The sequence below is a fragment of the Boleophthalmus pectinirostris genome, unplaced genomic scaffold (genome assembly GCF_026225935.1).
Source record: "Boleophthalmus pectinirostris isolate CB_2022bp ecotype Guang Dong unplaced genomic scaffold, ASM2622593v1 HiC_scaffold_1, whole genome shotgun sequence".
In the NCBI taxonomy this organism is placed as follows: domain Eukaryota; kingdom Metazoa; phylum Chordata; class Actinopteri; order Gobiiformes; family Gobiidae; genus Boleophthalmus; species Boleophthalmus pectinirostris.
This window is the reverse complement of record NW_026570970.1, coordinates 38,562,908-38,575,342: the sequence shown is the minus strand read 5'-3', so window position 1 is coordinate 38,575,342 and position 12,435 is coordinate 38,562,908. Positions and strand designations below refer to the sequence as shown.

Here is a 12,435-nt window from a genome sequence, read left to right as displayed (position 1 = left end):
TCCTAGGAACCTTTAGCAAGCACTTGTTTCTAGCTGTCACAAATTTGCAACATACCCAAATTTCTATTTCTTTATATATTTTTTTGCTATTGTCAAATTAATCATCTCAACTTAATTTACCATCTACTTAAAGGCAAAACTCACTCAAAACATTTTTCTACATACATCTATATAAATTCCAACATTAAGGGATTACAAGAGGATTTAGTTAGTATAAGTGTTCTTTAATGTCAATGCATGCACTCTATATTATTCTAAACACTAAAAGCAGTAAACAGTTCTGGCCTGGTGTCTGTCAGGATTCTGTTTGCAGAGTGTGATCAAAGTTTGGACTGTTTTTAGTTTTCCTGTAAAATGAACGTCTTGTCACACACGGCCTTTAAATTGTCACTACTTTAAATTCCCAGTGTTGTCATCTTGAATATGTGACATCTGTGTTTGTGTAGATCAAACCATAGAAGTGAGCCCCTGTGTCGTCTCCTGTTTTAGACTCATCGCATTTCTTTGTCAGTTCTGTACAATTGTGACACCAGCAGTGAACCTGTCTGTCTAATGCTGTGGATGCCTTTTACACAATCACAATCAGTGCTAATTTCATCTTTCTCTCGTCACATCTCTCCACTCTCTCTGGCTTCAGCAGATGTTCAATCAGCCACGCACCAGTTTGTCCCACGTCGCCGTGTACTTCCAATCACACACACCTCCCTCTAATTAAACCTGCGCAGCTCCACTTGTAAAATCAGGCTTTATTTAATTCTGAGGCGCACAGCTGTTCATCAGACTGACAGGACTGGAGGAGCAAACAAGAGAGAACTGCAGGGGGGAGAACAGGAGGGGGTGAGGCACACAGGAGAGGGAGAGAGGAGGGAGAGACAGAGACAGGAGAAAGGGCGAGAAAGAGGTACAGATATCTACATGTGAAAATGTACAATTACAGTAAAATCTACAGGAGTTAATGAGCTTACCATACATCTGTGGAGGTTTGACTCCAGCGCTGTGAGAGATGTGTCCAAATCATGTGATTGAAAAGTGACTCAAGGCACTAAACCTGTATCAAAACCATCCTCCACCATCCTCCATCTGTACTCAACTTTCTCCCACAACACCAGTGTTTTGAATGTGAAGTGACTGTGCACATACACTTATATTTATACAGAACTATGTATCTGTGTGTTTCTCCAGAGCCCTCACCAGATGCCCTTCCCAGGACAGTGGCAGGACAAACTGAGCCAGTTCCAGAGGATGTTAATAATCCGCTGTTTGAGGCCAGACAAGGCAAGTGTACCTTTGGATAATTACACAGTGTACCTGTGAATGGAAACAAAATGTACTGTAAAAGAGATGGAGCTGCAGGATTACAGAGGAAATCATATTGATGATGATTCGAAGTGAAATGGTGTTTTTACTGTGCAGGTGGTGCCGATGATACAGGAGTTTGTCTCTGACTCTCTGGGACATCCCTTCATTGAGACTCCACCCTTTAACCTGTCTCAGGTGTTTGGGGACAGTCATTGCTGCGCTCCCCTCATCTTCATCCTCTCCCCTGGATCCGACCCCATGGCCGCACTGCTCAAGTTTGGAGACGAGAGGGTACCAGCACCACTCACATTCAACTTTCACTAGTTTACTAGCACATTGTGTTTGGAAAAGCTGCAGAGAACTGCATTAAGTGTAATTTTATGTGTGTCCTGTAGGGTTTCACAGAGAACAAGCTCACGTCTCTGTCTCTGGGACAAGGACAGGGTCCCATCGCCATGCAGATGATCTCCACTGGCATCAAAGAGGGCACATGGGTGGTGCTGCAGAACTGCCACCTGGCCACGTCGTGGATGAGCACGCTGGAGCACATCTGTGAGGTCAGAATGTACCAGTACTAATACTGCTAATATATGTATCAATACTATAGTACGAGTACTGTTAATACTATACTATATACTAGAGCACTAAACTATAGATGTACCCATACTAAATGTTACTGCATGTTTTAAAGCCTCTCTGTGTACCTTTACACCATGTGAGGCACATGTGCTCATGTCACTCACAACACAACAGCTTTATTTAACTTTTTTTTTTTTTTTTTTTTTTTACTTTTCGGTGACATCACGTGTGGGGGGTTTCTACATGTAACTCTGTGGTGTAAAGTTCAGCACTTACCATGGTGACACAGTGTACACTGTTTAGGAGTTTGGTTTTCAACAAAAAGGTGAGAGTGACTATGTGAAAAACTGTTGGTCAGCTTGTGGCTATAAAGACCTGCAGACACAGCAGTGCCTACAGTAACATCACACTTCCAGGCAGTGTGGATGACATCAGCTGCAAAGTATCACTTGTTGATCTTGTTAAATATCAGCAGGAGGAGATACTCTCATTGAAAGGCAGGAGTCAGACCATGTTTCTCTTGTCCAGGAGCTAAACCCTGAGACGACACACCCAGACTTCCGGCTGTGGCTGACCAGTTACCCCTCACCCACCTTCCCAGTGGCAGTGCTCCAAAACGGGGTGAAGATGACCAACGAGGCCCCTAAAGGTCTACGCTCCAACATTGCCCGCTCTTTCCTCATGGACCCCATCTCTGACCCCGAGTTCTTCAACGGCTCCAGCAAACCGGTACCTGCTACTCAGACCTGCGCCTCAAGTTTGACATGTTCAAAAAATGTTGTTCAGCTAAATGTGAAATGACTGTAAGAAGGAAGTATGCCCCTCTCTTATACATTTAGTGAATGTAGCTTTATTATTGAAATACATTTTTATCACTTTATCTGATTTTTTTCACTGATACACCAGAGTCACATGACCTGAAAGCATGTCCTAATGTCTTTGTGAATGAGGTACTAGAATCTCAGTCCTCACCTCTCCAGTCTGTCCATGTCTCTCCTCTTCTGTCCCTGATGTCTGTCCTGTTTGGTTCCAGGAGGTGTTTAAGAAGCTGCTGTACGGCCTGTGCTTCTTCCACGCTCTCACTCAGGAGAGGAGGAAGTTTGGACCTTTGGGTTGGAACATTCCCTACGAGTTCAACGAGACGGACCTGCGCATCTCTGTCCAGCAGCTGCACATGTTCTTAGAGCAGTACCAGGTCTGACACACATCCACATCTCAAACAAAAGAAAGAAAAGTTTTAAAGAGATGGCTTTCAGGACCTTTTTAAACATGGGGAATGTGGATTGATGGGTCTCTGATGTGTTTAGGCACAGAGTTCCAGAGGGAGGGGGCAGCTGTGGAGAAGGCCCTGTTCCACTGGGTGTTATGTTTATACCTGGTGGGGGGAGACAATACACAAAAATACACAAATACTAACACTCCTATAACAATTTACTCTATGAATAATAATGACAATGCTTTACACTTGCCATAGCCTTTACAGTCTTATCAAAGTCATTGTTCATTCGTTATTCACACACTACACTTATACAAGGCAAGGAGCGTGATGGGTTGTGCCAAGGTCCAAACCAGAATCAATCCTCCAACCTTGTGGTTAGATCACTGCTCTAACCACTGAGTCACTGTCACTGTCACTGCCCTCCATTAGGAATGAAGCAAATCAAGTCACAATATCAAGTCATATCTTTTGCATGGAGAGAAAGCCTTTAAATGAAGAAGGGCTGATTTGTCTGAAGCCTTGAATACAGAACATGTCTCCTGCTGAAGATCTGCAGTTTGTCAATTTTTTTTTTTTTTTTTTCCCACAATGTTTTTTATTAGTTTTCAATTAAGAAGTTTGTAATTGCATAGCAAGTGCTGTACCATATCTAGCAAATATACACATATGTTTAAACACACATGCATATAAACATATGTAAAGAAATAACAATATGGCAAATTTAAAACAATAAAAAAAAAGATATATATATATATAAATAATAATAATAAAAAACAAAAGTAAATACATACACATAAATTTAAAAAAAAGCAATACAAAATTAAAATTAAAATAATAATAATAATAACAAAAATAAGATAACATATAAAGAATAACAATAATTGTCACACTCTGTCACAACTATAGTTTTCTGAGAAAGACCATTAAGGGTGTCCATACTTCTTCGAATTCCTGTGCTTTACCTCTAATGATGTTGGTCAGCTTTTCCAGTGTAACACACAGAGACATTTCTCTTATCCAGGACTGTTTAGAAGAAACTTCAGTCTCTTTCCACGATAAAGCAACCATCCTCCTGGCCTGCAGGAGGCCAAAGTCGATCAGAGTCTTACTTTTAGAGCTGATAGTGAAGTTGTCTGGGTATATTCCGAGGACACACAGTTTTGCCGAGAGAGGCACCCGAAGGCCAACAATTTTACTTAAGGTACAAATCACCATTTTCCAAAAAGTTACCAATTTAGGACATTCCCACACACAGTGAATTAAGGTGCCCCTCTCAGCCGAACATTTAGTACAAGTGTCTGGAATGCCCGAGGACCACTTACTAAGTTTTTCAGGGGTTATGTATGTCCTCATTAGCCATTTATGTTGTAATAAGTTCAATCTTGTGTTGATCGTGTGTGTTTGAGCTTTTAAACAAGCAGCTGCCCACTCTGCTTCATTAATATTTTCCTTGATATCTAAACTCCAGGCTCTCATTCTATCCATGCTGGATTCTTTGTCATGAGAAACAAGTGTGGCGTATAGTATGGAAATATGCCCTCTCCCATGTATATGCTTCATGACAGTGTCCTCCAGGCAGGACAGCGGCGGTTCATGCACAATGTCATAATGTTTTGATGAGATAAAATGTTTCAACTGCAGATATTTAAAAAAATGTTTTTTCTGGATGGAATATTTCAAGCAGATGTCATTAAATGTTAGTAAATTACCTTGAACATATAAATCTGCTACTTTCTGCAGACCTTGGCCTGCCCAATTCTTGAAACCACCATCTGCCCTGCCCGGAGCAAACCGGGTATTACCCCAAATGGGAGAGAATCGAGAGATGGAGGGTGTATCACCAATATGTCTATGAGCTTTAAACCAAATATTGATTGTATTTTTAAGAAAAGGGTTAGTTGTTTTTTTAATTAGTTTTTTAATATCTGCAGAGTATAAGTAAAGGCATAATGGCAATTTAGATGATGATTGTTCAATAGAAACCCATGCTGGAGAGGATTGTGTGGAAAAGTAAAACATAGCACATCGTAGCTGAGCAGCCCAGTAATACCACTGAAAACAAGGCATTTGAAACCCCCCCTGTCATACGGCAGGTACAGTAATTTAAGTCTAAGTCTGGGTTTTCTGTTATTCCAGATAAATCTACAAAGTACATTATTGATTTCTTTAAAAAATGAATTTGGCAATGGGAGAGGAAGAGATTGAAACAAATATAAAAATTTTGGTAGAATTGTCATCTTAATTAAGTTAATTCGGCCTATCATTGATAAGGGCATTGTTGTCCATTTTTCAAGTGAGTCTCGCATATCACTCAACAGCGGTTCATAGTTTGTATTAAAGAGAGTGTTTATTTGTGGAGTAATTCTAATTCCAAGGTAGGTAAATCCATCTCTCGCATTGTAAAATGGAGTGCGTATGACTGGGTGGGTTCTTTCTTCTTTGTTTAAGAAAAGTATGGAGGATTTTGAGTTGTTAATGTTGTATCCAGAGAACTGACCAAATTTATTGATTAATTGTAAAATTGTTGGAATACTAGTTGATAGATTTGATTAAAAAAAAGAATCACGTCGTCAGCATATAATGATATTCTGTGTTCACATCCTCCGACACTTATTCCTGAAAGATTTGCGTCAGTTCTAATAGACATAGCCAGGGGTTCGATAGCTAAAATAAACAACATCGGTGAAAGGGGGCAGCCCTGTCTAGTCGATTTTTCTAGTGTTATCTGGCTTGATATGTTGTTGTTCGTCTTTACACAAGCTGTGGGGTTTGTGTATAATAATTTAATCCATGTTAGAAATTTTTTCCCAAGTCCATATTTCGGTAACACACTAAACAAGTAAGGCCACTCAATCCTATCAAACGCTTGTCTTGCATCTAGAGACAGAAGTGCTGTATCCCTTGTGTTGTTTGTGTAGTGAATTATATTTAGGACTCTTCTAATGTTATGAAAACCTTGACGATTTTGTACAAACCCATTTTGGTCATTATGCACCAAATGGGGAATGTGTGGGTCTAATCTTTTAGCGAGAACTTTACACAATATTTTTGTATCGACCCCCATAAGGCTGATGGGCCTGTATGAAGAGCAGTCAGTTGGTATTTTGTTAGGTTTTAAAATAAGGATTATTGTTGCTAGTCTTAAAGTCGGAGGTAAGATACCATTATTTAATGACTCCATGAACATATTTAGAAGTGGAGTTACTAACTGATTATGAAAGGTTTTGTAAAATTCTATAGGCAGGCCATCTGGACCTGGAGCCTTGCCCAAATTAATGCTTTTAATGGCTTGTAATAGCTCTTGGACAGTAATATCACTATCCAAATCCTGTTGAGCCTCTTCTGCAATAGTTTTAAACTCAAGATGGTTCAGAAATACATCTCTATCAGTGGTGGAAGGAGGCCGTTCTGATTTGTACAATGATTGGTAGAATTCTTTAAATGCGTTGTTAATACCTTGTGGATCATTTATCATGTTTCCTAGTTGTGTGGATACACAATTGATAGCCCTTTCGGATTCAATTTTTTTAATTCTCCATGCCAACAATTTACCAGCTTTTTCACCCTGATCATAGAAGGTCTGATTTAACCACAATAAACTTTTGGCTGCCTTCTCAGCTGTTATTTTATTATACTCTGTTCTTAAAATGACTAAGCGTTTTTGTTTTTCAGGGTCATCTCTCTTATTTATTTCTGTTTGTAAAGATTTTATTTGTTTCTCTAATTTGATTATTTTTTCTCTTTGTTTTTTACTTTTAGAACTTGTAAAGCTTATAATTTGCCCTTGAATATATGCTTTAAAAGCCTCCCATCGTATGGACGCATTTGTTTGATCAGTATTCATTTCAAAATAAGCATTAATCTTGCTCTCTATGTATGTGACAAATTCTGGATTTTGAAGCCATTTTACTTGCATACGCCAGATAGGAGGAGATCGTGTTAGCTTGTCCACCATTACAGACATTGAGATAGGAGAGTGGTCACTAATGACTATACAATCATACCAACAATTTGTAATTCTGGATACCAGTTCTTGTGATACTAAGAAATAGTCGATGCGAGATCTGGACTTATGTGTACCTGAGTAGCATGAGTACTCTATTTTATCAGGGTGAAGGTTTCTCCAAATTTCTGTCAAGTTTAAATCTTTCATATATTGCATTTAGTGCTGTCATGCGATTAAAAAAATTGAGAGATTAATTAATTATGATCTGTAATTAATTAATCTAATTAATCTCATTTTAATCTCACCTAAAAATTGCTGAGAAAAGCCTTCAATTTGAGGTATTTTCATTTAAATTCATTATTACATTATTGTGGCAGATCAAAAGACTGATATAGAACAAAAAAAGTGACTTTATAAAGTCATTTATTGTTTAACAAATCTCTCCAATTTGGCTGTTGAGCCCAAGTCTCCATGAATAAGAAACTGTTTGCTGTAAAGTAGCAAAGACGAGGAAATCTGAACATAATAACTTTTGTCTACTTAAAGACAATAAAAAGTCCAGTCTTTCCTTAACCATATTAGAAATATTATTGATAGAGAAATATATATGAGATCACTGGTTTTAGTCCTAGTTTAGTCCTGGAATGGATTAATCCTGGTTTTAGTTCTGGTTTAGTCCTGGTTTAGTCCTGGTTTAGACCTGGTTTAGTCCTGGTTTAGTCCTGGTTTAGACCTGGTTTTAGTTCTGGTTTTAGTTCTGGTTTAGTCCTGGTTTAGTCCTGGGTTAGTCCTGGTTTTAGTCTTGGTGTTAGTTCTGGTTTAGAGGCGCACAGGAGGAAGCGCGGTTTACACCGCGTACGCGAGAAAACACGATCCACACGCGGCTCACGGGAGGACAGCGATGTCCGCGCAGTGTCTACGGAAGGAAACGTGGTCCGCGCGTTCTCAGGTTAATGACGATGATGAAGGTGTGTGTTTGTTTGTGTCTGTGTGTGTTTGTGTGTGTTTTTGTGTGTGTCCCCTCATGTGGCAGGTCACTATAGGACAGTAGTGCAGACATCATGAGCCTATGCAGGTTGTTTTCAGGCGATATTATATTTGTTATTTTCTTTTATATTTCACGTCGGGAGAATAAATTCCAAGACACGAATGTGTTCTTACCTGTGCACTGCTGCCTCTGTTCTACTGGCTCTTTCGACCTCGTCCATTGTGCGACTGACGCCGCCAACGTTAACATGACGTTTACATCGCTGTTACTGCGCGCGTTTTGTGTGGGTTTCCGGCAATGAGTGGAATTACCGAAATAAAAAAATGTATAAATGTGTTTTTGTGTGTGTGTGTGTGTGTTGTTGTCCCAACAACACATAAAAACAGGTTTTATAATAAAGAAACTCACATACAGAAACAGTAAAGTTAGAGATTAAAAATGAGATTAACGCGATTAAAAAACATAACGCGCTAAATATGACTGTAATTAATTAATCGCAATTAACGCGATAATTTGACACCCCTAATTGCATTATTGTTTTCCTACATTGTTTTTTATGTGGATCAGATTTAGTGGAACGATCTAACAAGGGGTTTAACGTACAGTTGAAATCCCCACCAATAATGTTTAAACCCTGTAATGAGGACAGGGTTAAAAAAAAGTCCTCAAAAATGTAGGATTGTCCTCGTTAGGTCCATATAGGCAAACCAGATTCAATGCGAGAGAGAATATATTACCCTGAGCAATAACAAGTCTACCTAGAGGATCTTGAATAGTTTTAGTAAGATGAAAAGGAATCATTTTGTGGATAAGGATTAAAACACCTCGAGCGGAATTATTATAAGATGCATGTATAACCTGACCTGGCCATCTACGCTGCACCGACTTAATTTCAGTAGTAGTAATGTGAGTTTCCTGGAGAAATATTATTTTAGAATGTAAACTTTTAAGTCTGTTCATAACCTGCTTCAATTTTGACATTTTATTGAGTCCCCTGACATTCCAGCTCGTAATCCCTAAATCAGACAAGTTTGATCTTTCCATAATCTTAAATGTAATAGGGTAACTGCATTGAGTGTGACAAAAATCAAATAGCCAAGGATAGTGAAAAGTACAAAAATAAAACTAAACATACAAAAATACATAAAAGACCCCTCAAATCCCAACTCCCTTCCCTTATTTAACCTGAACAGTGTAAGGGCAAGTGTCAATCCACAGAAAAAAAAAAAGAGGAATGACTAAACTGTGCAGACACCTCTCTCAGGCATCCCACGTGGTTTCCCCCAACTCCGCATCTTAACAACTGTTACCTTAAAATAACTTTATCCTAGTCTATCGAACTGTAACGCATAGTATCCATGACACTCTTAGTACTTCAGGCTGAAGGTAGGTGCATAACATAAATTGTCCACCAGCTCTGGTAATTTAAATTTGGATATCAAAAATCTATCAAAAATAATAATAATTATAATAATAAAGAAAGCATCAAGTGTAATACCTACACGTCTAAATGATAATATACGTAGGTGAAAGTTGAGCAGCGTGCACCCCTTCTGTAATCCATATTAAGTCTACTGAAGTTACCTGTGCTCCATGGTCATGTAAAACAAGTTAGTTTAACTGAAAGTCCTCAGCTTCCTCTGGTGTAGAAAAAAGAACAATTCTCCCGTTGTGAAGAATTCTCATCTTGCAAGGGTGTACTTGGAATCCCCGGAAAGTTCCAGCATCAATGAACTACTTCTTCACTGAGTTGAATGGGCTCCTCGCCTTCATGGTTTCAGCTGAGAAGTCCTGCGCGAAGAAGATCCTGTGGCCCTCGTGGTTGATGGTGCCGTTCTTGGCTGTGCGAAAAATAAACTCACGGTCCTGAAAGCGCAGGAAACGGATGAGCACGACTCGGTTTTGACCCGGTTTTGGTTTCCCCAAAGTGCGGTGCGCTCTTTCCAGAGTATAATTGGTGGCAGTGTCGAGACCCAACCAGAGCGGCATCATACGCTGGATGTAGTCAATCATCGGCTGGGTACCTTCGGCGCCTTCGGGAAGTCCCACGAGTCTTAAGTTTTTCCTCCGACCACGGTTTTCCAGATCTACCGTCTTTGACTCCAAATAAGGAATTCGCTTTGTAGCAGCAACAAGTTCAGATTTCACACTTTCCAAACTATCTTCGGCAGTTCCAATGCGGCTTTCAGCCTCCGTAAGCCGCGTAGCGTTGGCAGAGATGTCCTTCTTTAGAGTAGCAAAGCTCCCTTTCACCGCAATGACAGACTTGTTCACCTCAGTTATACGTTCGTCCAGTTTGTCAAGCTTGCCACCAAAGCTATCGATGGTGTCTATTTTTGTGTCAATCGAGTTGATTTTGGTGCGCATCGCTTGCAGCTCACTCAACACGGCAGCTAACTCGCTCTGTGGCTCATTGTCAGCTAGCGCAGTCAGTGCCGAACTAGTTTTGGGCTTCTGAGCACTGCGTGATCTGGAGCTAATCTCACAGTCTTTAATCGTTGTTTGTTTAGACATGTTGTGGACGTAATGGAAAGCGACGGTTACCAGGATTTTAAAACTTTTAGCAGAGTTGTTGAGGAGAACCCACGTTAAGCTGCCATCTTGTTCAGCGGCTCCACAGCGCCCCCGCAGTTTGTCAATTTAATGTTCAGTCAGTCACCAACGTCTCAGTAAGAAAAACAAAAATCATCTGTTTAACATTGAGCTCATTCATCTCACCAGTGTAAAGAGGTTTGAGTCCAGACTCAGGGACAGGTGAATAAATATAAAATTAGCGGTGTCAAATTATCGCGTTAATTGCGATTAATTATTTACAGTCATATTTAGCTCGTTATGTTTTTTAATCGCGTTAATCTCATTTTTAATCTCTAACTTTACTGTTTCTGTATGTGAGTTGCTTTATTATAAAACCTGTTTTTATGTGTTGTTGGGACAACAACACACACACACACACAAAAAAAACACATTTATAAATTTTTTTTATTTAGGTAATTCCACTCATTGCCGGAAACCCACACAAAACGCGTGCAGTAAGAGCGATGTAAATGTCATGTTAACGTTGGCGGCGTCAGTCGCACAATGGACGAGGTGGAAGAGCCAGTAGAACAGAGGCAGCAGTGCACAGGTAAAAACACATTTGTGTCTTGGAAATTCTTCTCCCGACGTGAAATATAAAAGAAAATAACAAATATTAAATCGCCTACAACTTAAATGTCACTGGTGAAAACAACCTGCATAGACTCATGATGTCTGCACTACTGTCCTATAATGACCTGCCACATGAGGGGACACACACACAAACACACACACACACAAACACAAACACACAAACACACACACAAACACACACAAACACACACAAACACACACAAACACAAACACACACAAATACACACAAACACCTTCATCATCGTCATTAACCTGAGAACGCGCGCGGACCACGTTTCCTTCCGTAGTTACTGCGCGGACACCGCACTTCCTCCTGTGCGCCTCTAAACCAGAACTAACACCAAGACTAAAACCGGGACTAACCCAGTCCAGGATTAAACCAGGACTAAACCAGGACTAAACCAGGTCTAAACCAGGACTAAACCAGGACTAAACCAGGACTAAACCAGAACTAAAACCAGAACTAAAACCAGAACTAAAACCAGGTCTAAACCAGGACTAAACCAGAACTAACACCAGGAGTAACCCATTCCAGGACTAAACTAGGACTAAAGTAGGACTAAAGCAGGACTAAAACCAGGACTAAAACCAGTGATCTCATATATAAAGCATTTTTCTATCAGTAATATTTTTAATATGGTTAAGGAAAGACTGGACTTTTTATTGTCTTTAAGTAGACAAAAGTTATTATGTTCAGATTTCCTCGTCTTTGCTACTTTACAGCAAACAGTTTCTTATTCATGGAGACTTGGGCTCAACAGCCAATTTGAAGAGAACAAACAAGAACAACATTTGCAGGATGCGGCTGCTACATTCATGTAGTTTTAAAAAGCATGACAATATCAAGTAATCCAAAATATTCAAATTACGTTACTCACTTTAAATAATTAAATGGATTAAGTTACAAACTACATTTTGGGATATGTAATCTGTAATCTGTAGGGGAATACATTTGAAAAGTCACCTTCCCAACACTGCAGATTAGTAATAGTAATAATAATGATGATACTGTGGAATGTAAGTGCATCTGTTAAAGTTTGTTAAACAATAAATGACTTTATAAAGTCACTTTTTTTTTGTTTTATATCAGTCTTTTGATCATCTGCCACAATAATGTAATAATGAATTTAAATGAAAATACCTCAGATTGAAGGCTTTTCTCAGCTATATTTTAGGTGAGATTAAAAAGAGATTAATTAGATTAATTAATTACAGATCATAATTAAATTAATCTCT

The 12,435-nt window shown here is 39.3% G+C and overlaps 1 protein-coding gene across 1 annotated transcript in view; it reads left to right on the top strand.

Annotated features, from left to right (window-relative positions):
• dnah7 (dynein, axonemal, heavy chain 7) overlaps positions 1–12,435 on the top strand; it is a 187,205-nt gene that overhangs the window by 117,483 nt on the left and 57,287 nt on the right. The window contains 5 exon segments of the mRNA XM_055162193.1: positions 1,183–1,275; positions 1,414–1,590; positions 1,695–1,856; positions 2,407–2,607; positions 2,912–3,073. Coding sequence (XP_055018168.1) covers positions 1,183–1,275; positions 1,414–1,590; positions 1,695–1,856; positions 2,407–2,607; positions 2,912–3,073 — 795 coding nt within the window.